Here is a 26,546-nt window from a genome sequence, read left to right on the forward strand (position 1 = left end):
TTAACAAAAAACAATTACAAATATGTAAAAATTACAGCATACCAGCACAAAAGAAGCACACATGGTTGTAACAAATAGTACAAAACTACCTTAAAGAGGAATAAATAAGGAAGAGTTGAGAATCCTCTCGTGAGCCAAATGTGAGTGTCTGTATGAATGTGCGTGTGTGTTAGTCATGTCTGAGGAATACCAGGTACCAGTTTGTCTAAGGAGTGTTTCTGTGTTATAAGATATGTTATGTGTGAGGCAGTCGGGCTCGTAATCTGAAGGTTGCCAGTTCGATTCCCAGCCGTGCAAAATGATGTTGTGTCCTTGGGCAAGGCACTTCACCCTACTTGCTTCGGTGGGAATATCCCTGTACTTACTGTAAGTCGCTCTGGATAAGAGCGTCTGCTAAAAAAACGACTAAATGTAAATGTGTGTGTGATTGCGTGGCCCACTAGGAGGTGGCATCCTTTAAATAGGCCACTATGTCCTGTCTCTCTCTCTTCTTCTTGATGCCAGAGAAAATCATCTTGGTGCCAGGGATGTATTTCTTGGGGTTCTGTAGATACACCATCAGAGTGTCCTCCTCCCACACAATGCCTGAAACATAGAACCCACAATAAAAAAGTCTAGCAGTGAGAAAGTGAGACATAAAGACTGAGACACAGAGAAATAAATGCTCTCACATTGACCATAATGAGTGTCAAGTTTGGTTTGTGTGTTTTTAACATTTAGTGAAGTACCATTCAGTGCAGTGATCGTATATGAGGAATTTGCGATGCATATCCTGCCTGTACAGACATGCAGCTATGACTGCCTACTCAAGAACACAGCACTGTTCTACAGTCACAGCCATCACACACACATGCTGGCCCCTACCCTTTTTAATGTTAGCCTGTGTGTAGGAGTAACCAGGTGACTGTCCTGTCTTCCTGCCAAACAGACCCCACAGGTTGGGTCCCACCTTATGTCGTCCGCCCTCATCCACAGTGTGGCACTGGGAACACTTCTGGACAAACACCTTTTTCCCCTTCTTAATGTCTCCCATTACGTTCCACACGTTGTCCTGGGGGGAACATACAATACTTATGTTGTATAAAGTGCTGCTATAAGTAGTACCCTTACATGCACATACAACTTCGAGTGCTCCAGATGTATCGATTATCCGATGTTCAGTTTACCTAAAGTCGTGAGAAGCGCTGAAAAGTAGCCCACTTTAGCGGTTCACTATTTCTCAACATTTTAAATAGCCTTAGAAGAAAGCAGTTGAAGAAACCTTACTGAAACTGCGAGCAGTATCATGCTATGTTGTTAGCATATTATATTGTATTTACCGTCCCGGTAGTACCTGTGAAGTATCTTAAATCCTAGATGATGAACGTTCCTCATACTGTAACGCATACCATCCACACGGTAGACTTCTACGAACTTTACATTACATACTTTTTTTAAGATACCAGTAAACCATGTGAAAGCTTTTCCTAATAGCCTATAACTGGGTAAATCTGTGATACAAGAACAATGCGTATTTCAACAAGTAGCCTACTTGTAGAGAAGCAATGACATCATCAATAAACAGAAACATTGTGAATTATTACGACTGTCTCACGATATAAAAATGTGTAGGCCTACATACTCAGGTGATGAGCCTACTCACCTTTTCAAAGTCGAATCTACAATTGTTTAGATCGCGTTAAGGGAGTGTTCAACAATGGCATATTAGTGCACACGTCACACGAAGACCCATCGCAATTGGATGAAAGTGCTGTCAGAAGATTTTTCTCCCTGTGCCCCTGACACTGTATAACTTGCTTTTAATTAGAAATGTATGTAAATACTAAAATAACAAAAGAAGAAATGCACTGTAAATCTGTGTGGTGCTGTAGGCTTGTGTTTATTCTACTGGGAAAGACAAAAACAGAAATGTATGTGGGTGTGTGCATACATTGTAAATACAGACACACCCTTCAGTTGCGAAAGTAGGCAGAGTATTGTTTGACAGTATGGTGGTTGTCACGGAGATCTGGGACTGCACCCTTTATAGTCAGGTGGAAGCGCCTGTGGCTGTCGGTCCTGGAGAACGAGTCCTGGAGGCTCATCAGAACTGACTTGGACCGGAATAGCCCCCCTCCCCCACACACACCCCGGGACCCTCCCAAGGTAGCCCGGATGCAGGAAAAGGCCCTTGAAATGGATCTCTCTCTGTTTGGCCCCACAGAGCCGACTCTGGCACACTCTCCATCAACACCCTTCAGGCACCCTGGCGGGTCTTCATGTCCCAGATTTAGTGAGCCTGTCCTGGGTAGTAGGTTGTGCCTGTAGGGGGTCTGGCTCTGTGGGTCAAGGTCTTCAGTGTTTGATCTTTGTGACATACAGTTACAGAAGCTTTCTGCAAAACCACACACGTCACAGCATAACTCTTCGTGATGGTCAACTGGGTCGATGCAACCTAGTTTCTGCTCTTCACAGCAGTGACCCGAACCAGATATTTCTGGAAAGTTCTGGGCTCTGTGAAGTTTAACTGAACTGTTTAATCCCCAGCCATATTCATCAGTGTGATAACCATGAATGCTGTTATCATGGACACTGTGGCTGTTGTGCTGGTAAGCAGAGTCACGATTGTCATGACTACAATGTCTGTGTTTAAGGACAATGTCTGATGTGCTGCCAGGTTGGTTATTGGGGTTGTTGACAAGGTGGCAAGGGCTGGCAACATGGGTGTTCATCAGGCACCGTCGGCCCTGCTGGATACGAGCCTGACGTCCATTTTGGGGGCGCGCTGGGACCAGGGTAGGATGGGATCCCACCCTCTGGTTAACACAACAGGCATGCTAAAATACACACTCTAACACACACTTATATTATCTCAAAATAATTTCTGAGAATAATAACAAATCTGTTGGGAACAATGAAGTCAAATAAAAGGTATTTGTATTTGTAAGGTATAATGCTTTAAAATGGCTATTTAAAACGACTTTGCGCTAATTATTAATGGAACAGGCCTAAAAGTACAAACCACCTACAAGCTGGATTGTGTATGGTGTTTGATCTCCAAAGGTTTTCTCATGCAAGTCATCTAACTGCAGAGGGTTGGCAGGACCACATCCTGACAAACAAACACACACACACATGCATACACACACACATGCATACACACACACACATGCATACACACACACACATGCATACACACTCACACATGGAACAAGGTGGTCATTGTCTGTATGCTCAGTGTACATGTAAACAGACTGTGAGTTTGTATGTTAGGAGTACCTGAGTATTGGAGTTGATAGCAAGTGAGCCTGTGTGACCTTTCCAGGTTGCGTAGCATGTTAGCGGTTTGCTCCGACAGTGTGGAGTCCAAGTTTCTTAGAGTTGCATTTGGGCACAAAGTCTTAGGAAGTGATGGATAAAAAACTTGCCTGTTGCTGCATACTGATTTTGGAAACTACAAAATGGGAAAATTTTCAAATTAAATATAAATTACATAATGATAAGTTTATAATAATGTATTGGCATAATTTTAACACTACTCCTCCAGATTTGTTGCTTTCCTGACCTGGTAGAAGCCATGTTGTCCTGGCCACAGCAGGGCCTTCCTTTGAGTTACCTTGGAAACCTCCAGCAGCTCATGTCGGAGATCAGCTCCTGTGAAAACAAGGAAAACAGGTGAGTTAGGTGATTCTGCACTCAATAATCCTTCACTCTCCCACACTTGAACTCTCTAACTCTTACCCTCTTTCTCTCTTTTTACTTGTTTCTTTCTTACCTTTGGTCTTAGTCAGGACACGCATGTCAGAAGCGCAGGCTGGTATGAGAAGGTTCAGGGGTCTCTTGGTGGCCGCCGTTACCCCAGAATCAGGATCGTCTGGAGATCGGAAAGTTGGAAACATGGCAAAGCGGGAGATATGGGACTGGTAAGGATGTTCCCTTGGAACTGGAACCAGTATCTGCTTCTCACTGGGAAGGAGACAGACCACAGTTAGACTGTGCTTTGTGTTCTTGTTGTCTTAGCTTTGGGTTTGACATAAATGCTCTCTCACCTAATGTTGATTTGTGTTGGTCTTGGAACCCTGAAATTAGATGAATGTAAACAATGCATATTTTTCACATATGTATTAATTGCATAAACATTCTTAATTAATGATTTGCAGGAGTTGGTCCATGTTGCCATCTAGCGGCCAATACGAATACTGCAGCACACATCTTAAAATGACAGTTTTAGCTTTTCTCTCAATAGTTTTCATTCGAAGGTGAATACATACAGCTCATCACTGCCTCGGAGGAGGCTCTTTCTCAAGGTGGTCATTTCATAGCGTTGCGGTATAACTACATGCCTTTGAACACATACACATAGACACACAGGGTTTAGATCAGAAGCTGAGTATTTGACTATAGATCAAGTAGTGACAGGTTAAAATCCCCCCTGTGCAGTACATTGCGTTGGATAAAGTGTCAATAATAGTGTCATTGCTTTGGCTGAATCAATAAGTTATAGACACATTTTATACGACGTAATCAATTGTGACAGTGCTGTACATGCTGTTGTACATCCTTTCCTATAATACCGACTGATTCATAGCTGTATTGTTGCACTTGAAATAGAAAATCATCTTTAGTACTCAGTTAAAGTGCTTCCTCCATAGCCAAGGTGAAAGTGTCCCTTTACAAGGGCTGTAGGGTGCTTTGTGTTGGGAGACGAGGAAACTGGAGTGTGCTTTAATCCTCTCCGATGAAGACTGGCCAATCTAGGGAGTCGGGGAATTACATGCATAATAAATGTAAATGACATTGTAAGGTGGGAAATGCATTTTCATGTATTCAACAGTGCCATGTTCTAGAATAAATTATTCCAAATATATTGTTTACATCAATAGTTATTAGATTAATACCATTGCAACATCACTGTAATTGGTAGCCTTGTAGCCTTATAAGGCAATGCTTGGGCACGTTTACCTTGGTAATGACACCGGAGGCGGCTGGTCAGAGGGTTTGGGGTGTTCTCCGGCAGTAGGGTGTCTGAGGGGTTTAGCGGGGGTCTCATGGGGCAAGGAGAGGTCAGGGAAGAGGGGGGGTACCTCTTGATGAACTGAGCGAAGAAAACGCTGTTCACCCTCCTCAGGTAGGCTCCGCGGGGGAGGGAGGTGGTGGAAGAGAGTCGGAAGAGAAGTGCCATGGGACGGGGGATAGGGGTGGGAGGGGAAGCTTTTGAAACCCAGGCTGACATAGTTGTCCTGGATCACTGTGCTGACCATCAGTCCCTGACAACCACATGTTTTCACTGGTATTATTGTTTAGATCAAAGCTAAATTGACAGTTTGTAGACACTTCAATTTACATTAAGAGGCAGGTTTACCTGCAGTTAGGCTACTAGATTCTGCTAAGATTTTGTGCTCATATAAGAACAGTCAGATACATGCTTAACCCTTCAATAGTCACAGCATCTGCAATGAACGTAGCCTACTGTGAGCCGTTTAACGTTTAAAAATGAGACGCCTACCTGTTGCTTTCTTTCTTTTCACACGAGAGAAGACAGTCCACTGGAGTGAAGATGAGATGGAAGACTTCACAAAGTTAACTTTCTGGCGAAGCACGAAAGACCACCTTCTTTGCCCTTCTCTCGACCACCTCAAACTGCGCCGCAACAGCCAAACCTCTCTTGCAACTCAGCATGGTTTCACGAAGTCCCAAACGCCCAAATTGGAATGCGATGTCTGTGATGTCATAGCTTCGTAGATAAGATACTCGTTTCTCTTCAGCCACTGTTGGTAGAGTTTAATAATGTATCCACATTTAAATTAATGTAGGCTATGTAAAAAGGAGTAACGGAGTTGAGTTCTCCTTTCGGACATTGTATTGCAAAAAAAGGGCTAGCCGACTAACCCCAACAATATTATAGGCCTACTTGCGTAAACTAGGCTATACTGATACCAGATTTTTTTTTTTGTCATAACAGGAATTCTTTTTCCGTGCATTTCATTATATTCTCCATTGACTTGCACGAGACAAATAATCTAGCCTAGTAGCCCGTTGTGGGTCATTTTGAACCGGACCTTCCATGTATCAGGAGCTGTCCATGGTGCTAGCCACGCCACACGCACGTGCATTAAAGGCAGGGTAGACATTGGTTAGAAGCACTTTTTGTCACATCCCGATAGAAACCAATCAATTTAAAGGTTTAACAGTCCTGCAACGCCCACAGACATCAGATTTATTTGATCCACTTACTGTGGAGGAATGAAATCTATGCTGCTAATTATATGTTCTATGTCTCTGTTGAATAAAAGACTATGGATACCTCAGATATACAAAATGTGTAATGACAATGCTGAACATATAATCCAAATATAATCAATGCTTTCAATAATGATGAACTTATATTCCGAATGTATGATTATGCACCAAGATGTGACTGTGTCTGTGAAAGTGAGAAGTGGACCTTGCTCAGGAGAATGTGTGTTTTAGTGAGAAGAGGAATGCAATAAGTCAGCCTACTGGAAGGGAGGGGTGCACGGGGTGATATGATTTGCTGCAGAGAAATGTTTGACATCAAGGCCGGTGACAGGTACCGGATGGGGGAGGCGAGATGGCCACACCATGGGACAAGGAGAGAGTACAATGCGCCTCACAACTCTTGAGAGTCAACACCAGGAGATGACAAACACCTCCCTCTCTGGAGGGGTACAAGACCTGTGTGCCCTGCACCGGTCAGACAGAACTGGACTGGGCAGAACACTCTCCCGGATTTCTGTCAAGACTATTCTCACGAGGGCCTTTCGTTTTCTCGACTCTATGAGACTGGTAACATTGACTGGTATCGCAGATCGAGACTGAGACACATCAGTGTGTTATATTCATTGTTTGATTGCATCATTTCTTATCAATATACTACATAGAACCTGGTCTGGTATTTAACCTTGTGTTCTTCTCCACCCAAATTTGAACCTCAACACTACCTACCTCCAGGCAGTAGTCAGGCAGCTGTATGTGTGTTTTGGAAGATAAGCTTTGAAGGGAGGGGGTGGGATATTTTGGCTTGAATCCTTTTAAACTCAAGCTAAAATGGCTAGCCTATCCTGTCTTTAATTAAAACACCAAAGTCATTTAGGTCAACAATAATTATTTTTATATGTGCATTCAGCCTACAGTACATAGACTAATGGAATGGCAAACATCGGACAATAACACATCAATTCACAACATCTAGTATGCCTATAAACTTAGACATGGCTGTAGAAACGTTCGGTTGTTCGTTCTAAAAAGGCCACAGCGCTCAAGTCAATATTGATGAGCTCAGAATGTGTAATTGTCACCGCAGTTCCGTCTTCTACTGAGCTGCGAGTTAATTCACAGTCTTTGGACCTGTGAAATAGAATACATTTTAAGCAAGTGATTAGGTCGATGAGGGATTGTAATTTGTATTTTTTTAATGATATAGTCTATAATTAGGAGAAAAGCATGCAAATAAAACACAAATATGCTTCAAGCAGCTTACAGCGTGCGTATCATAAAGCCTACCTGGGACAGCCTTAATAATACGTGCGTGGCCTTTGGTTCGGAAGAGGTTCCGGAACGGGGAGTTTCTTCCGAATCTTTGAGGCAAGGTAGCGGAAGGCACTACTCCAAGGTGGGGGCATTCGGAGCATGACTGAATCTCTGTACCCGACCTTCCAAAGCGTTGAGGTAAATTAAGAGTAGATTTTGGCAACCGGTCTCCTAGATCGCTTTCTCGGCCAAAGCGTAGAGGGAGGTTAGCGTGCAGGTGCAAAGGTTTGGTGGATCCAGAGAAGAGCTTGACCATAGTTGGGAGATTGACTTTGCCGCTGGTAGGAAGTATGTTTATTTTAAAATCCTGAATCTCAAGACTCCTCGGTATTTCATTGCTGCTCTGCAAAATTAAATGATAATTACACTTACGGTTGATAAGTGGCAGTTAGTTTTACAAGTCATTGGACGACAAGTTGTGTGCATGCTCACCTGGATATACTGTCTTTTCCTGAAATAGTTTCTGTTGTCATTGCTGATAGACTTTTCGTACCGTCCAATTTCAGAGGTTGTTCCCTCAACAAAAAATCCCAGCATGCCAAATATCAGCATCACCATCAGGGTTGCAGTGGGACACATCTTCTCTGCTGTAGCCTACACAGTGAAACATTCAACCTGTGGCCCCTGAAAATCCCAGTTATTAAAGGCAGCAACAAACGTCAGCCGTGCGTAAGAGGACACACACACCTTATACATTCTCTCTGTAGACACACAGTCACATCACACACATTCTAGACCCACTCAAGTCTCAGACCCACTCTTTGTAGACCCACATACACATAATTTCTCACATGAATGACAGCTTTTGCTCATACCACTAATTGGGAAGCTCGAGTTCACTGTATGGTTAATTAGAAAAATGAGTAGTAGAGATGAAGATGTGAAAGGAGAATGAAGATACAGGACATACCTCAGGGTTGTTGTGTTCACAGACAAAGGTGCAATGATGGATGGGGGGATGGAGGGGGAGAGGTCAATTTTAGCTCTGAAGAGAATACAGTATAAGCAGGCTATAGGGGAAATCCATGTCTTCTCCTGTCTGGTTGGTTTCCACAAACTAAAATAACCAAACATGCCACTTCTTGACTATGTTTAGTTTAGGATATTCTCATTATCTTGGGTGCTGCTTAAGTTACTTTGATAATAATACATAATAACAAAGTAACATCAATGATTTTTACATAACAGACAAACATTTATTTAATTTATTATAAAGTGAATAAGTGTCATGGTGTTAACAGAAAAAACTTGCAGGAAGTAGCACTGTTACTCACAATTTACTAACAATTTAATTAAGTTTGTTTGTCAGTTACGTGGTTAACCTTTGCCGATAAGTAATGTATATTAAGCCACTGCCTCCAAGCAACTGTGAAAAGACTTTCAACAGATGTCTCACACTAAGAATATTTGCATTTGAACCAGTTTGAAGAATCTCGTGGGTGCCACTAATTGCACCAATGTTCTAAGAATAATGGTCCAGTGAGTCCATGTGACGTCATTCCTCATTCACTGAGTTATTTTGAATGCATTGCTACTTAATTGAGTGGGGATGTGTGAATAAATCTTACTGGCTTTAAATCCATATGAGAGAGAGAGATAAGATTTGGTACTGTAATTTGGAGGATTGTTAGCACAGTCTAACAACTAACTCTACAGATTATAAATTTGTCACAATGTGACATTGTTATCATATTTGTTGTCATCATCAATTTGAAGCCTTCTCTATAAAAGTGGCCTGAGTTCGACAGCAGGCTAGCTCATGCCATGTACACCATAAATTAGCAAACTCTTATCTTTGCTTATGTGTCGAATCACTTGTGTTTAACCCATGTGGCTTTCTCGTCTAACATATCATACCTGGATCTTCTTTGTCTATCTCTCTGTTCCTTTCTCTTTCTTTGTTTCTGTCTCTCTGTCTCTTTGTCTCTCTCTCTCTTCCTCCCTCTCTCTCTTTGGATGACCTCAGCTTGGACATACTGACTTGGGTCAGGATTTACGATCCACTCTCCAACAAGGACCGAGGCATCTCCTACACATTAGCCCTTTGTTCCCTGCCCCACCATCCCTCACTCCTCTCATTCTCCTTCCTCTAACCTTTACATGACCACTCTCAATCTCATCTTGTTCTTCATTTTCTGTTTGTCTTTATCTTTTCACAGTGTCCACTTAATAAGTGTTCCATCACAACTCATGCTCATACCTCCTCTCTTCATATTCATGGTGAGCTAAAGGGAGACAGATAAACAGACAGACAGACAGGCAGACAGGCAGACAGACAGGCAGGCAGGCAGGCAGACATAGACAAGAAGTGCAAGATTATCTCTGGCATGGTTCCCAGAATTCTGTTTCAGTTCTTGGACATCCCTTAGATTCCTTGGAATGATTTGCACCACTGTCCTGTCATCCCCTGAAGACCGGATTTATGCCTTGGTGTTTTATATCCCCCTTCGCACCGACATCGGCAAAAGCCATGAGGCTTGTGTATTCTCCTGCAGGAGTCTTCCATAGTGTGGGTTAGGATTAGGACACAGTCACTCCCACCCCAAAAGTGATTTCACTGATTCATGCTTTCTATAGGTTTTGGTGTTTGAACAAAACATCCCACACACACATACACACACACATTCCTTGGAATGATTTGCATCACTGTCCTGTCATCCCCTGAGGACCGAATTTATGCATTGGTGTTTTATATCCCCCTTTGCACCGACATCGGCAAAAGCCATGAGGCTTGTGTACTCACTCTCCTGCAGGAGTCTTCCATAGTGTGGGTTAGGATTAGGACACAGTCACTCCCACCCCAAAAGTGATTTCACTGATTCATGCTTTCTATAGGCTTTGGTGTTTGAACAAAACATCCCACACACACATAACACACACACAAAGACACACCCAGAACATACACACACACAAAGACACGCCCAGCACATACACACACAACTGACTTCATTTGTTGATATTGGTGTTTCAGAACTTGATAGGGGAAGGAGGGCATACCAGTGTGTTTACTTGTCCTCAAGGATTTAACATTCAGTTAGAGTTTAAAACATTTTAAACTGTGAGAGGAACAGTATTTGACATTAGCTGTTTACTATTAGAATAAGCTTTTTGCATCTGGTAATGCATTGTGTGTCCAAGAGATGGCGCAGTTGAACATGTGAATGAGTGAGCCAGTCCACAAAGTCAGCAAACAACAAATTCTATCCAAAAACAACTTTCTTATCATTTTCATAAACAACTTATAAACAAAATACGTTATTAAAATGAATGTAACAATCATTGCATTTTTAGAACTTCTAAGGACTTGAGTTATTTCTTCATCCTGTGGTGTACGCAATCAATAGACACAAGGGGGCGCTCAAACACACATTGAAACTCACTCTATATTACCCTGCCTGGGAGGAGTCACCGTGGATTGGTGGAAATTTAGATGACATAGTTCTGGTAATTGGGGGAGGCTCTGAGGAAAGGGGTGTGGTACTGGCTGTTTGGGATTGGATCTTAAATTTCAGCCAATCAAGGGCTTGTAAGGCTTAAGCCAATCAGAGGGGCAAGAAAAAAATGATTGGCAGGCAGGAAGAGGAGAAAATGAACGTTGATGAGGAAACAGGGGGGTACAGGGTCTTGGTAGAGGGAAGGAAAAGAAGGTATATTTTTAGATGTCATGTATAGATGACATGTTTTTGCCTGAGCAGTATACTGTGCCATGTCCCTTCTTTCTCTTTATTGCACGCATTTCATTCTTTTGAGATCTAAGAGAACTACTCGGAAGGTGTGTGTGTGCTTTTAAAAACAGCTTCAACTGGAGAGAGATGCAGACTGAGTTTATTGAGAGAGAGAGACAACAAATAAGCATTCTTTAATAAGCAAAGTGTGTGAAATAAATGGGGACAGGTATAAACAGTTTCACCAGATATAAATTGAATATAGTGGATGGAATAGAATAATGAAATAGAAAATAAAAATAAAATGAGACATTGAAAATTGAGAGGAATTCAAAAGAGAACACAGAGACAGAGAGAGAAAGCCGAATGAAATCTTCAGCAGTCAGATAGAGATGGAGGGAGTGTGAGAAACAGGCCTTTCTGCATAATCTCTTCTGACCCCTGACTTTGGTCCCAGTTGGATAGCTAGCCAGGCTGCTGGTCAGCAGGTCACAGGGGTCAGAAGTCACCCTGACGCCCACACTGGGGCCCGCTGTACGACCTTCCCTTGGCCCCAACTGTGAGGCTGAAGAAAGAGAGTTTCAGAAAGAGAGAGGGGGAAAAGGAAAGAGACGGGCAGAGAGAAATCAAGAAAAAACATAGAAAATGAAAGATAGACATAGTGAGAGACAGAAGAAAGAGTGTTATCCTAACCCTTCCAGGAGAACAACTCTGTTCTTCAGTAATGAACTGCTTTATCAATAGCAGACCTGCCCTTGATGAAGAAAAGGTTCAGTCCGTCTCCTCACAAATGGAGTGAATGTTCAGATGAGTTCTGGATTTACACGTATTATCAATCTGCACATTGGGAGAGAAAACCAGACCTCTGACAATAAATGACAACAGAACACCAAGCTTAGGCCTCAATCATGTCTCTCTCTCTCTACTCTGAAGGCCAGAGGACGGTGTTCACAGTGAATAGGGAAAACAAAGATAACACACAGCCCATAGGTGTTTGTTATTATAGGAAGGATAGGAAGGATATTACATCATAGAAATGTGACTTTAATCGGCACACAGTAGTTTAGAGTAGGAACACGTACCATACAGATGATTGGATAATAAGATAGAATATATGAATTGATGATTGATGTAATAGCATACTGACTGTGATTAACATAAGCACATAGGAAATCCCATTTCTTCTGCACATTCAAGTCATTAAACTATTAGGACACTCTGAATATGTTCGTGTCTGACGTATCCAGTCATAAAGTCTGTAACATAATTGCTGCAGCGTGGTTGTAAAGTATTTGCACTTGCTAAATAGAGGCATTTGACCGACAGCAATATACTGTACGTGGATTGTCTTTAGCCACACTTCAGCTTATCAAGATGACAGGTCATTACAGAGGTACATTGCTTCATTTGTTCATCAACTTGGCATGCTGGTCATCAGAGAGTCTTGTGAAAGAGGTTAACACCCTGGCTCATAACTGTGTGTGTGTGTGTGTGTGTGTGTGTGTGTGTGTGTGTGTGTGTGTGTGTGTGTGTGTGTGTGTGTGTGTGTGTGTGAAAGGGTATGTGTGTGCATGCGAACAGTGTGTCTGCGTGCGTGTGGTCAGCAACCCTGTATACACTGGGAGCATCCATTTTCCTATCATCCCTACCATTCCTACTCTTCTCTCACTTTGTTGCTCTCTATCCCTCCCTCCCCCTCTCTCTTTCTCTCTACCTTCCTCTCTCTTTCTCTCTCTCTCTCTCTCTCTCTCTCTCTCTCTCTCTCTCTCTCTCTCTCTCTCTCTCTCTCTCTCTCTCTCTCTCTCTCTCTCTCTCTCCCTATCTCTCTCTCTCTCTCTCCCTATCTTTCAATGCTTTCCATGCTTTTCCTGACAGCTGTGTGTGTCACTGCGTGTCTCTCACAATCTCTCACACACAGAGAAACCTGATCCAGACCCACAGCTTTCAACACAGACTTTTGTGGGTGGATGGGCCCCTCTGTGTGTGTGTGTGTGTGTGTGTGTGAGTGTGTGTGTCTTTGCCAGATTTGGTTATGCAAGAAAGCCAGGCAAGTATCCTAATTCGAACTGTAAATACAAAGTTGGAATACTGAGGCTGTCAAGGTTTATACTGACCACACAGACACAAGCTGGATGCAAGCACATATTTGTACACTTTCTCAGACATGCTCTCAAACACACACACGTGGGTATGTGGCCAGTTTTGAGCTGAGGTTTAGTGACAGCTGCAGGATGGTGACATCACACGAAGCAAGCTGGTCTATTTGATCTGACCTGTGGTGGAGATTGATTCTGAAACGCCAGTGTGGTCTCTGGATCCATTTTAGCAACCAGACAGCCAGATATGGGAAACTGTGTGTGTGTGTGTGTGTTTGTACACTGGCGTACTCTAGGTAGCAACTGATCTGCACTCTTGATGTGCATTCTCTCTCTCACACATTCACTTTCTCTCTCTGTTGATGGATGTTTTGTGTATATTCTTCTGTCTCATCCAGAGGTTGGTGTAACTACAGCCTGCTGTGAAGCCAGCAGAATAGGCCTGCTTGTCGGAGCGTTGGCAGGAAGCACAGGCTGTGGACTGGCACAGCGTTATGCTGCGGGCATGCTGGTGTGTGTACCAGCGACAGAAAACACGGCATAACAAGATTTGATCAACCAAAGGACTAGGAGAGGGGGAGACACGTAGAGGAGAGAGAGAGATATAGTTAGCATACAGGCAGGCTTGTTCGGAAGGATTGCTTGTCATGATACTTTGGGTCCTCTGTCTGACTGATGAGACAGTGTGATCCTCCCTCCCCAAGCTCTCACCACAAAGTAAACCACCTAAACAACTCGCACAGCTCAGCCAGCAAAGGAAGTGAGTTTTCTGTGTGTTTGCTTGTTTGTGTGTAAAGATAGCTTTTCTCTGAGGAAAAATAGAGAGCATGGGAAATGAGCAACTGCCACCACAACTCGAGCCCTCATACGGCCAAAAAACAAAACAAATATATTTTGAGTGAAAGAGTTAGAAAGAGAGAGAGAGAAAGAGAGAGAGCGAGAGAGAGAGAAAGAAAGAATAAAAGTGGGGACTACCACCCAGTTGACCAGACAGCACACTGTGACTGCCTAAGGAGCAAAGTGTCTGGACACAAAAGGTACAAAAGCCATCTGGGCTACACTACTATGCTACATCCAGACATGAAAGGGGCTTGTTCACAGAGCCCAACCCAATCAAGACCATCTGCTCCTGGGTCGAGTGAGGAGGACAGGCTTGGGGCTCCTGACATACAAGACTTTCAGAGTTCATTTACAAGAGGCAACATTTGTTTTTATCTGTCTTCTTAGTTCCCTACCTTACACTATGAACAAGATCTCAGTGGTCTACAATGGAATCGATGAAGGATCAACTGAAAGGACTGATTGGTGGGAACATTCGACCATGTCCTGTTCCCAGTCTCCAGGGCACACCGCCCACACTGAGAACATAAACATGTGGTCATTGTGACGAACAATGGTCAATGATGAACCAACTGGTAACTGTGCAGATGGAGAAGGACTCAACCACTTCATTATGTACTCATTTACATGCATGTGAGTGCACAGTCACACACGCACATGCACACAGGCACACACACACACACATGCACGCAAGCATACACACATGCACACACACACACACACACAAACCTACATGCTAATACCCAACTCATACAGTGCTCTGACTGTAAATAGCAGCAATCAGGAAATATTGTCTAAATGCGAAGGGCAGTACTAATACACATAGACCACACACACACACACACACACACACACACACACACACACACACACACACACACACACACACACACACACACACACACACACACACACACACACACACACACACACACACACACACACTTACACAACAGAAGACTCACACAACATATCCCTCTCTTTCTCTCTTTCTCTCTCTCTCTCTCTCTCTCTTACACAGAAACACAGACACATGCATGAAAATGACTTCGGAAATGAACTTATCATATAACCACGGGACTTTCCTGTTTTAATGAGATACTAAATTGAATCACACACTTTCTAATCCCCTCATACTATTATAGTTTGAGCATGAAAACATCTCCCTTACACATGCTGCAGTTTTACTACACGCCTAATCAGGAGGCCAGATTCCTTTCTGTCAGGTCCTCATCAGACACTATTGTTCTGCAGCATCAGACAGGCTGACGGGAGATCAGATGCTAACCGGCGGAGGGATCCTGGATCTCTGCCCAGAGACGAACCTTCAGCCATCTCCACGTTTGTGTGTTCAACCTCCCTGCCACCCATCTCTTCTGTGGTTTGTTGAGATTCTTGTCAGGACTTCAAAAAATTGAGTCCATGTCAATGGCTCTGTGTGTGCGCGTGTGTGCGCGTGTGCGTGTGTGTTTGTGCACGTGTGAACAGTGAAAACACAGACAGACGCTCTTAGGCTCGCGAGCTGCAGCTTGAATGTCAGTTCAGATGTCATCCAGCTTAACAACGCTGGGGTTTGTTGTCCCTGTTCCCAAACAAGTGGGTGTGGCTTTGATGTGGGAGAACCCATCCAGGAGGGAAGGATGAAGCCCCCATCAGCAGTGACAGACAGATGTCAGGACCCTCAGAGTAATGAAGTAGGTTTGCAGTGAGGCGAAACAGGAGCCACGCGTGGTGGATCTCACAAACCTCGGTGGCCCCTCAGTGCCTTGACCTCTCTGGATGGAAAACAAACAGGAAGGAGCAGTGAATCAGCACCGTGTATGAAACGATTTCTTCTCCTTGTCCTTCACTTTTCTCACCCAAAACGACCAGTGATGGAATGTTCTGTGCCACCAAACCGTCACTGACGTGGGGAGCTTTTCTGATCCCTTTCGTGACCCTCTGGTATTACTCCTGCGTCGTTTGTCTTTTGGACTTCTTTGTTGTGAGTCTCTCATTCCCATGTCTCCTGTCATTGCTTCATTGTGTGACTTATAAATAGTCACAAACACTGACAGGACAGGTCCTGGACGGGTGACTAACATACCAGAAGCAGGTGATACTAAGTTGTGTGTGTGTGTGTCTGTGTATGAGAGACAGAGACAGGGAGAGAGAGAGGCCCGCAGGGGTGTGACAGGGTGTGACGGGTATGGCATGTAGGTGGGCCCCCTTAATGTCAAACAACCCAAGCAGACAAACCAAAGAAACGATAGATGGCTAGAGGCGAGAGAAGGAGAGGACCCAAGAGGAAGAGAGAGAAGGGGAAAGGGGGGAGAGGAAGTGTTTTGTTTCACCTTTCTCTTCTACTTCCGTCTCGCTTACACCTTTCAGTGCCAGGTGCCAGGTTGTCAAAGTTGTCATGGTTGTCAAGGTTGTCAGCTTTCCCTGACCATCACCTGCGGAACACCTCTCAACACACCTCTCAGTGTGGGCGGACAGTGGCACAACACAACGAAACACTTCCTTTACTTGTTGCTCTTGTGTTTCTTTCTTCCTAAATCAAACTGTTTCTCCCATAGACAGGAATCTCACCAAACCTACTGGACCAGCTACTGCATTAGTGATGTACAGACGGTTTGTGTTCCCAGTCGGTTGGAGGACCTTTGTGTGCTATTAGACTCTTGCTGATACTGAGAGAGAGAGAGAGAGAGACAGAGAGAGAGAGAGAGAATGAAACACACAAAAGCAAACTCGCACGTACACACATACACACCATGGGGGTGTGAAAAGAGAGCTGGTTTCCACGACTGAAAGGCTGTTGATTGTTTTGTCAGAGTGTGAGGGAACACTGTCAAGGGCTGTCACCGTGACAACCGGAGCTGTATTTCACTTACTGACTAAAAAGAGAGAGGGGCCCCTGCCTTCTAACCTCTATCATCAACCCCCAAACGCACACACACACACACACACACACACATAACTTACTCCTCCTACTTACTCCGCTAATCTATATAGGTAAAACCTGAGATCTTTTTAGTATGTGTGCTTGTGTTTGTGTGTGTCCATGTGTGTGTGAAATGCAAATAAGGTGTTTTCCTGCCACAGACATTGAGAAAAGTTTGTGAAATATACAAAATCTCTCTCTCTCTTGCGGTTGTGTGCAGTGCACAGCTTTTTTGTATAAATGTGGACGTGCGCCTGTTTATGAGTTGCATATGAATATGTGTTGAAACAGTGTCTGCAATGAATCTACGTCTTTGACTTCACCAAAACAACATAATCACAGAAGCCACAACCAAAGCCTTCTCAAAAAAAACTTGATGAACGGATGAATGAATGGAGCGTTGGAGCATTCGGCAGAAAATTAGATGAGAGCAGATGTTGAAAGAATGATGGACATAACAGATAGATATGTTAAGAACAAAGAGCAATGACAGCTACAGTCAGATAAATGGACAGATTGACAGATGAATGGATAGGTAGATGGATAGACTATTGAAAGAAAGGTAAAGTCTGGCACAAACAGAAAAGTGATCTATTTGGAAACATGGGAAGGTGATATCTAGAAGAACATTACCAATGAATGGGCTGAAAACAACACCCCTTTATCAAGTCAAATACGATTAAGCCATAAAACAGTTTTTGTTTGTATTCCATCTTGGATACACATTTGGAAACCTGCGAGTGTGTGTCAGTGCTCGAAGCCTGCAGGTTTCTCTCCTTGTCTGTCAGCTCAAGAGTGGACTTCCCCTTCTTCCGCATGAGTGAAAGGTTTAAAAAGGAGGGATGGGGGGGGGAGGAGAGGATGGGGGGGAAGAGAAGACATTCTGTGGGTCCCACTCAATGGAGCCACTCACGGATGAAAAGACAGAATTGCGTCCCTCCTTCGCTCTCCTCCCCTCTGTCCCCCCACTCTCCCCGCCGTGTCTGTCAACACCGAGGTTAAAAAGCAGGATGAAAGCCAACTCAAACCTTTCAAAAGCCCACACTCCCTCGAACCTACACAGACACATGTACACACACATCCACTCACAATCTCACATGAACGTGTGCTGTTTAAAAGCTTTAAAACCCACTAAATTACCGCATAGTCTCACTGTTTCTCATTCTGGGTACTTGAAGATGTGTACAGGGCTCGCACACATCAGGCTTTGAGGAGTAAAGTGAAACTCCCTGGGCTTGTTAAACTGTGTAGTCACAGTACAGTGTGGCTTTCGCTCTCTGTCACTCCACACCTCACAGCTGTGGGACGAGGGACGATCGAATCAGGAATTAGACCTGTCATACACACTCACACAAAAACACACACACATACTCACACACTAACACACTAACACACACTAACGCGCACCCACACACACACAAAGTGGCGCGCACACGCAGACATTTCTGTTTGCGTTCAGTTTTACTCCGTCAGACCCTCTCCGATTTTTGGACGCACAGACCTCTTCTTCATTAATCTTAATTTCAACACGCACTCCAGACGCCATCAGCACATGTGCTCTCAACAATCACTTGGCGCTGTGCAGTCACACACGCACACACACATGCAAACACACACACACACCAGAGCAGCAGATCTGATTGCTGACACTGATATAAGGACCCTCCCGCTGCTTGGCTGTCCATCTGGCTGCCTGACCAGAAGACAGAAAGTGGGGTCCTCACAGCGGGACTCCTGTCACTGGGTATTAGCAGCAGAGTGACTGGAGATCCACTATGACATTGAGGATAACATTGGCATGAATAGAATCCTTTGGTCTGTGGAACACATTTGGGTTCAGGGTGGAAAAAAAGATGAAATATGAGGTAGCCAAGCCAAGTCATTGAGAGTGCACAATGTTCCAGGATAATCTGTGGGATCATATAGATTTTACAGAAGGCTTGACCATGCATGGTCAAGGTTGTGGAGGAGATGAACTTTTGTCCTCGTTTTTTCAAGGTTTGCTTCTACAGCAAAAATCACTTTGGTTTAAAACGTGCTCCTCCGCCCAAAACAAGTTAGAAATAAACACAAAGGCTCATGTGAGTTAGTAGTACTGAGAAAATATCTTTTGAGATTGATACCCCACACCGTCAGCCCCTGTCATCTCTCCTGTGTTTACAGAGCTCTTCAGACAATGCTTCATACGGTGGAAGAGCTGTCTAGCTGTGTCCTGTCTCACACCCGAGACCAATGTTTTTCAGTATTTGATTTAATGTTACAGAAATAATTATTCAATCTCTGGGTCTGATTTCTTAGTCTCTGGCCATTTGAGAACTATTTGTATTAATCAAGACGCTTAGTGATTTGTGTTGTGTCAGGTTTACTTCTGGGGGGTTTGGGGGAGGGAGCGGAATAAATGATGAATATGTTTTTGGAGGATGCAGGGTGTAGGGGTGGTGTTTGGGTAGGTGGGTCTGGGGGGGGAGGCGGGGGACAGTTCAGGTATGGTAATCAGACTCCCACATTTCCCCCCAGGCTCACATGCTAGTTCTGATGGCTAACCAACGGTCAAGAGAGAGGGTGTTGAGAGAGAGAGACAAAGACAGAGACAAATAGAGACACATAGACAGAGAGAAAAAAAGTGACAGAAAAGGGCCAAACTACGCTGGACATCTTCACCTGTAATATCTCTCTCCTTTTCTCTCTCATTATGGTAACTATTTTGGTTGTGTGCACGGCTTAAAACATATTTATTGTATTGTCTGGTGAACTACACAAAGTTGCCAACATGTTGGATGTTTTGGTTCAAAACTTTGTGTCACATGAACACACACGCATGAACAAACATCCCTACAGTAGCACGCCAAAGTACAGGGATCCAAGCAGGACCCATTGATAACAAGGTCAGAGCTACTCATTTCCATGTGAGGATTTGTGGTTCCTTCTCTGAGTTTGCCCACCCAGCAGGCATCATGGGTAGCTGCTAACGGAAGAGGGGGCTTCTGGGAAAACACAGGACCCTGTGGTTGGCATGTCAGGATCACTCAACGTACCTCACACCCATTCTGCCCCTATGCCCTCTACACACACACACACACACACACAAACACAAACACACAAACACGCAATCCCTCTTGACGTCCCAACCCTCAGCTTCTCTCTGACATGAGAGGCCTGACAAAGACAAGCAAGCTCAGCACCGTGTACTTTAACCAGCTCCAGCTGAGGGCCTGAGAGGGGCGTAAAGAGCCAGACACGGAGAGGACTGTGTATGTGTGTATGTATGTGGTGACACAGAGCAGCCTGTGTGTGTCTACTCCTTCATTTCCTGTTCCTGTGAGAGAGACTTTCCTCGCAGAGAACATGGCAGCGCACCGTGGGGGGTGGAGAAGGGGTACGTGTGTGTATATGTGTGTGTGTGCGTGCGTGTGTGTGTGTGCGCGCCCATGCGTCAGTGTGAATTGTGTAGATAAAGATGTGTATGAGGCCACTCTCATAACAGCTCACAACAGGGAGCAGGAGCACTTAGAATGAGGTGAGTGTGTGTGGATGTGTGTCTGTGACTGAGTGGAATCAATTGCACTTGTTGCTGATTGAGGCCCCATCCCTCCCGGCGCTTCCAGCTGGGAGTGATTAAAGTGGGGCCTGGAGGGGCAATGGTTTGGGTGGGGGTGGGGGTGAGAGTGGGGGGGACCCTACTCACTCACTGGCAGAGTAATGGCTTCCAGAGGCCAGCCTGTTTCCCGGAGCTCTGACGGGACACTAATAAAGAGCGACGTCTGGGCGGTTTGGACAGTGTAACGCCAGGCCCGGGGCCTGTCAGGCACACACATAGACAGCCCCCCCCTCCTACTGGAGGACACACACTGCTGCTGCCTGGGCCCTGCCACACTCGACCTGAGTGACAGGCACACAGAGAGAGAGAGAGAGAGAGAGAGAGAGAGAGAGAGAGAGAGAGAGAGAGAGAGAGAGAGAGAGAGAGAGAGACAGAGAGAGACAGAGAGAGACAGGGAGAGAGACATGGAGAGAGAGTCAGCGAGACAGAGAGACAGAGAGACAGAGAGAGAGAGAGAGAGAGAGAGAGAGAGAGAGACAGGGAGAGACAGGGAGAGAGACATGGAGAGAGAGAAAGAGAGAGAGAGAGAGAGAGGAGAGAGAGAGAGAGAGAGAGAGAGAGAGAGAGAGAGAGAGAGAGAGAGAGAGAGGAGAGAGAGGAGAGGAGAGAGAGAGAGAGAGAGAGAGAGGAGAGAGAGAGAGAGAGAGAGAGAGAGAGAAGGAGAGAGAGAGACAGAGAGACAGAGAGACAGAGAGAGACAGGGAGAGAGAGAGGGCAGAGAGTGAAAAGAGAGATATATGTATATGACAGAGAAATGGGAAGAATTGGTAGACGTGTTCATATACAGACAAATGAACATTAGGAAACGCCTTGCATGTGTGTGTATGTGCTTCTGTAACCCTGAGCGACAGCTCTGGTGATGTATGTTGTTGGTTCACATCAGGATCCCTTGTTTAAACTTACCCTATGAATCACATGCAGTACTAGGAGGCTGTGTGTTATTGTGTGTGCAAATTTGCGCATGTGATTATGAGGGTTTGTGTGTGTGTGTGTGTGGGGGGGGGGGGGGGGCTATTGGTTTTCTATCATCCATCTGGGGCTAAACCATGGGCTTTATTAGTTTCTCTCGTTCTTTCATTTCATTGTTTTCATATTTCTATTGATCTTGCATCGACCTTTATAGCATGCTAGTTTTTTCAATTTGTCTTTTTTCAATTCGACTCTTTTCAGGGGATAACACAAAACATCTGAAGTGTGAAATTAGAAAGAGCGTGTGTAAATAATGGTATTGTAACATAGAAAAACACACACATTTGTATCCACGCATGGCAACAGAAAACACACATTGTCCGAGATTGAACGGTGAGTTCATTTGCTTAATTTGCTGAATGCACACACATTAACCCCCTAACGGTGGAATTCATGTAGATGCGCAAAACCCATCTATGTTTTGGTCTGGATGAGCGTCGATGCGTGACACAGCGTGGAGTCCAGTTCCTTGTCAGCCTTCTGAGTCTCGGGTCGCTGTGTGGATGATTGAGTGAAACATGGTCTGTAGAGTTAAAGTGTGTTTTTTGGCCTTGGGGTTTTTTTGTTAGAGCGCCTCTGTTCCATGTCTATACTGCTCCCCCAAGAACCTCCACACACACACACACACACACACACATAGACAAATGTATACACGCACCCACCTGGGTTTAACTGTCGGAGTGAGATGTGAAGGTAGAGGGTAGGTGGAAGCGTAAGGGGGTCAGGGGTACTCGGGCATTCAGCCTGCTCAGACGTCCATCAAAGTGACAGGTACCCCAGTCCTAAAACCCTGTGACCCACCCCAACAGCCTCTCTCCTGCACCAACCCCTCCCTCCCTCCCACCACACACACACCCTTCTCTCACAAAACACACACGCTTTCTTTTCCCCCCTTTCTCTGTCTCTCCCTCTATTTCTCTCTCGCACAATTATTTAACACACTCGTCCTATCCTGTCTTAGCGCCCCGCTGTTGTCAACACACACAGGACACGCAAACACACACACAATGACACACACATGTTGACACGGGGCCAAAAGTAGCCCCGCAGCGAGGGAGGCCAGCTCTCTGCAATTAGAGCATTCTGCAGCCATGAAATCATTGTGAAAATTTTCTCCGGGAAGGTTGGGGGGTAGGAAAGGAAAATGAGAGCGGGGGGGAGAGAAAGGAGTAAAACAAAAAAGAGTGTTCTGGGTCTCTTCAGCAGCCTCTCTGGCCACATGTGCTGCATAGGCGAGAATTGAAGAGAAATTAGAATCATTCCAGATAATTGTGGTCATTAAGATTAACAATTGATCCTCCAGGTTCACGACATGTTAGATTTGGACCTGCATGCCTCCAGTACTGGCTCTCAAAAGATATGTAGTCAGCCAAAGCCAGTGTGTGTGCGTGTGTGTGTGTGTGTGTGCTCCTGTCCAGCCGCAGACACACTCCAGACCTTCAGTCTGACAGGGAAAGGAACCAAGGTTGGGCTCCAGGATCACGACCGGGAGGCCTGGTCTGTGTTCTCTAGCTCTGGAACCTGAGAGCTCTGTTCTACGTCCCCCTGCTCAGGAACCCTGCTGTCGCCCCAGGTTACCCCTGTCTGACCTACAGTGATTACATAAACAGCATCTGCCACCGATCAAGCCCCTTACAACTCCTCACCAACCTTCTGACAACATTATCCAACGCCTCTTGAGTCCTCGAAAGCGTAACGTAAACGTTGAACTGCCAGGTTAAGAGCTCACTGATGGCAGGAGTCATCAGCCACTCACCTGCATCATCAGCCACTCACCTGCATGAGAGGAGAAATGATGAGACTGGGACTGGGACAGGATCGTGTTAACGTGTCTAATGACTGGTTTTTGTGCAGTTGGGTTGCTTGAGTGTATGTGTGTGTGTGTGTGTGTGTGGGGGGGGCGGGTGCGTGTGGGGGGGGGGGGGTGCGTGTGCGTTACCCCAGCTGTGGATTGTTAGTTGTGAGCCTAGCTCAGTGGGGTAGGGATGCCAGATGGTTGGCGGGATGGAGGCATGGAAGGATGGAGGGATGGAGGGATGGAGGGAGGGAGGAAAGGAGGAAACGACGAGATGCAACGAGTCACTGGGGGAAGAAGACCCAGAAAAGAAGAGAAAGAGCAGAATAGAGAGAAACTGCAGACATAAACCAAGAGTCAACTTTTCCATTCTCCACTCCAGGCAAAGATTTCAGCAGACAAGCACACACTTCCAGCTCCAGATACAGACATACAGTTGCTAGGTAATTATTACTCGTTAACTCTTAAACAGAGGTAAGTACAGACGTCCCTGTGAGGGAACCAGCAGGTGGGAGTCACTTCGACAGTTGGTACTGGAACTGTTGTCATGGTAATGGGATCATGTGTTCCCTAGTCTGTTGAAGATGACACAGTGGAATTCTGTCGGCTCCGATGACTGCTACTAATCAAGCAGGAGAGGAGTTTGGGAACTGTGTGGAGCAGAGAGGGAAGAATCCCTACGTGTGTTTCAGTGGTGGTCGTCAGAGCAACCACAACCTCGTGATTGTAGACAGCGTATCAGTCTTGATCAAAGCGTGTTGCATGTTTGTGTGTTTGGTTTGGAACATGTTCCTCTCGACATGTTCTTGGCATCAATGTTCCCAATGAACTGGTGAAATGTGTGTGTGCTTTTGTATGTGTGTGTGTCTGATTAGCCAGGCGTCTCTCGTCACTCAGACTCCTGATTAGAGCCCAGTTTACTGTTGTCACTGAAAGGAAATCCAGGAAGGACAAGTCTGACACAGTCCAGCCATGAGGCAGGCCTGGAGAACCGGCACCAAAAGGAACAGGAAGCAGAAAACGGCCGTTCCCATCCTGATCTCTCCGGTCTCCGACTCTGCAGGAACCCCCTCCTATGTGGGTGTGGCCCCATTAGGAATCAGCTGATTGACAGTTGATTGACAGGTGACTGGTACAAAGCCAGCCATGTAAAATGCAACATGAAGTGCATCGTGGGGTGCCAAACATTCATGGCATCATGGCGGCAGTCAATTAGGTTCTGGACAAACCCTCAGACAGAGAAAATAGGGAAAATAAAGGGGGGAATATGAAAAGAGAGAAAGAGAGAGATTGTAGGCGACTGGTCTGACGTGGGAAAGTGTTTCTGGGCGCCCGCTGGCTGGTGTGCGGTGTGGTGTCTTGCGGGCTGAGGCTTTTAATAAACGCTTTGTTAAAACATGACAGGAATATTGGGCGGGATCATGCAAGTTTTACTGGGAGGGATTTTGGTGACTCCCTGTGTTCCCTGTGAAAGAGAGCATATGAAGAGTGAGAACATAAATGTCAACGTTTATAGTTATCATATAGTATACATAATTGGGCATGGTTCCTTTATTTGAAACAGATTTACTGAATCTCTCTCTCTCTCACACACACACACACACATACACACACACACACACACACACACACACACAGACAGACAAGTACACACAACCCACACCAAATCTGTCTTCCTTTTCGGTTTGGAGAGGGCAATTGCATTAACAGATTCCTGATGAGTGAATGTGTTATTCATTGGTCTTCAGGACCACTGGAGGCGGAACAAAACATGTTGGTGCTCACTGTCCTCAAAAACGCTGAAAGACACTCTGAAGATGCTGGCGCAAGCAGACAGCCAGCTCCATTACCCACCCCATGGTCTGATCCTGAGCCCTGGATGACATTCTGGCCCCTCATCCACAAACCAGCTGCCCCACCTCTACCCCCACCCCCAGAAAAACCCTACATTCCTTTCCTTTTGTTTGAAAATCATACAGTATTTTAAACAATCGGTTGATAACTTCTGATTGTTTTTTGTTTTTTTACATTTCTTATTATGTATAGTTTTTTTGTGTATTTAAGTGTATGTCTCACTTTTGTGGCAGGTATTGGCATCCCTCTTTCATCATTGTTTAGCAGTCAGTTTCTCAGTCGAACACTTTGTCTGTGATGGTTAATGAGTTGCACCAGGTGAGGGCCTCACACACTGGTGCTCTGCACCACTGTGGGCCTCTGTAGAGCCGCAATGGCCGATATCCTGCAGTTGGTGCTGATGGGTGATGAATCAGATGTCTGAGTAATAAGATACAGAGCTGGAGAAGGAGGCAGTGACAAAACCTCAGTGCAACAGCACACCAAGTTAGACATGGAGCACCTGGCATGGAGACAGAGAGGGAGGGAAGGAGACAGAGAGGGAAGGAGACAGAGAGGGAGGGAAGGAGACAGAGAGGGATGTAAGGAGACAGAGAGGGAGGTAAGGAGACAGAGAGGGAAGGAGACAGAGAGGGAGGGAAGGAGACAGAGAGGGATGTAAGGAGACAGAGAGGGAGAGAGACAGAGAGGGGAGGAGACAGAGAGGGAGGGAAAGAGACAGAGAGGGAAGGAGACAGAGAGGGAGGGAAGGAGACAGAGAGGGATGTAAGGAGACAGAGAGGGAGGTAAGGAGACAGAGAGGGAAGGAGACAGAGAGGGAGGGAAGGAGACAGAGAGGGATGTAAGGAGACAGAGAGGGAGGTAAGGAGACAGAGAGGGAAGGAGACAGAGAGGGAGGGAAGGAGACAGAGAGGGATGTAAGGAGACAGAGAGGGAGGGAGAAAAACAAAAAATTTGAGACCTGCCAAATCGGAGCTTTGAGCGAAAGCCTTTGAGATCAGGAGTGAAACGTTTGCGTGCTGAATCGTAACTCATCAAGCCGTGATAAAGACAGGCAGATCAAACACAGAGAAGTGGGTTCCTCGTCCCAGGGGATAAGACAGCAATCATGGGTCGGTTCCCCCGGTGTTCTCGACTGAGGCCCATCGCCGTCATGGCGATGGGAAGGGGTGTCGGCGCTGATCCATGGGCCCGGTTGACACGTGTGACGGCCCGTGAGCGCCCCTCTCCACGTCTTCCCCCCCGTCTCTTTCCCTCTGCGCTTCCCTTTCCTCTT

The 26,546-nt window shown here is 45.4% G+C and overlaps 3 protein-coding genes across 3 annotated transcripts; all 3 read right to left on the minus strand.

Moving 5' to 3' along the window:
- Positions 1-4: 4 nt before the first annotated feature.
- LOC134041092 (cytochrome c iso-1/iso-2-like) lies at positions 5-1,292 on the minus strand. The gene is made up of 3 exons (XM_062487354.1): positions 1,167-1,292; positions 865-1,051; positions 5-585 (listed from the first exon to the last, which is right to left on the minus strand). The coding sequence occupies exons 2-3, from the start codon at positions 1,031-1,033 to the stop codon at positions 440-442; spliced, it is 315 nt and encodes a 104-aa protein (XP_062343338.1). The 5' UTR covers positions 1,034-1,051; positions 1,167-1,292; the 3' UTR covers positions 5-439.
- On the minus strand, positions 1,201-5,846 carry LOC134041090 (uncharacterized). The gene is made up of 12 exons (XM_062487352.1): positions 5,486-5,846; positions 4,942-5,246; positions 4,608-4,733; positions 4,251-4,322; positions 4,029-4,058; positions 3,755-3,945; positions 3,545-3,633; positions 3,259-3,433; positions 3,009-3,091; positions 1,643-2,795; positions 1,320-1,413; positions 1,201-1,236 (listed from the first exon to the last, which is right to left on the minus strand). The coding sequence occupies exons 2-10, from the start codon at positions 5,238-5,240 to the stop codon at positions 1,953-1,955; spliced, it is 1,908 nt and encodes a 635-aa protein (XP_062343336.1). The 5' UTR covers positions 5,241-5,246; positions 5,486-5,846; the 3' UTR covers positions 1,201-1,236; positions 1,320-1,413; positions 1,643-1,952.
- Positions 5,847-7,099: 1,253 nt separating this feature from the next.
- Positions 7,100-8,132, minus strand: npvf (neuropeptide VF precursor). Its single transcript, XM_062487358.1, has 3 exons — positions 7,963-8,132; positions 7,504-7,873; positions 7,100-7,347 (listed from the first exon to the last, which is right to left on the minus strand). The coding sequence occupies exons 1-3, from the start codon at positions 8,107-8,109 to the stop codon at positions 7,328-7,330; spliced, it is 537 nt and encodes a 178-aa protein (XP_062343342.1). The 5' UTR covers positions 8,110-8,132; the 3' UTR covers positions 7,100-7,327.
- Between the last annotated feature and the right edge of the window lie 18,414 nt (positions 8,133-26,546).

This window comes from Osmerus eperlanus, chromosome 20, assembly GCF_963692335.1.
Source record: "Osmerus eperlanus chromosome 20, fOsmEpe2.1, whole genome shotgun sequence".
Classification (NCBI taxonomy): domain Eukaryota; kingdom Metazoa; phylum Chordata; class Actinopteri; order Osmeriformes; family Osmeridae; genus Osmerus; species Osmerus eperlanus.

Excerpts from the sequence above, each read along its gene's own strand:
- LOC134041090 (XM_062487352.1), bottom strand. The coding sequence starts at position 5,240 with ATGGTCAGCACAGTGATCCAGGACAACTATGTCAGCCTGGGTTTCAAA. Across the intron at positions 3,946-4,028 it reads CCAACACAAATCAACATTAG|TGAGAAGCAGATACTGGTTC; the intron begins GTGAGAGAGCAT and ends TCTCCTTCCCAG. Across the intron at positions 3,634-3,754 it reads TGTCCTGACTAAGACCAAAG|GAGCTGATCTCCGACATGAG; the intron begins GTAAGAAAGAAA and ends TTGTTTTCACAG.
- LOC134041092 (XM_062487354.1), bottom strand. The coding sequence starts at position 1,033 with ATGGGAGACATTAAGAAGGGGAAAAAGGTGTTTGTCCAGAAGTGTTCC. Across the intron at positions 586-864 it reads ACAGGCTAACATTAAAAAGG|GCATTGTGTGGGAGGAGGAC; the intron begins GTAGGGGCCAGC and ends TCTATGTTTCAG.
- npvf (XM_062487358.1), bottom strand. The coding sequence starts at position 8,109 with ATGTGTCCCACTGCAACCCTGATGGTGATGCTGATATTTGGCATGCTG. Across the intron at positions 7,874-7,962 it reads GGAAAAGACAGTATATCCAG|AGCAGCAATGAAATACCGAG; the intron begins GTGAGCATGCAC and ends TTAATTTTGCAG. Across the intron at positions 7,348-7,503 it reads TATTATTAAGGCTGTCCCAG|GTCCAAAGACTGTGAATTAA; the intron begins GTAGGCTTTATG and ends TCTATTTCACAG.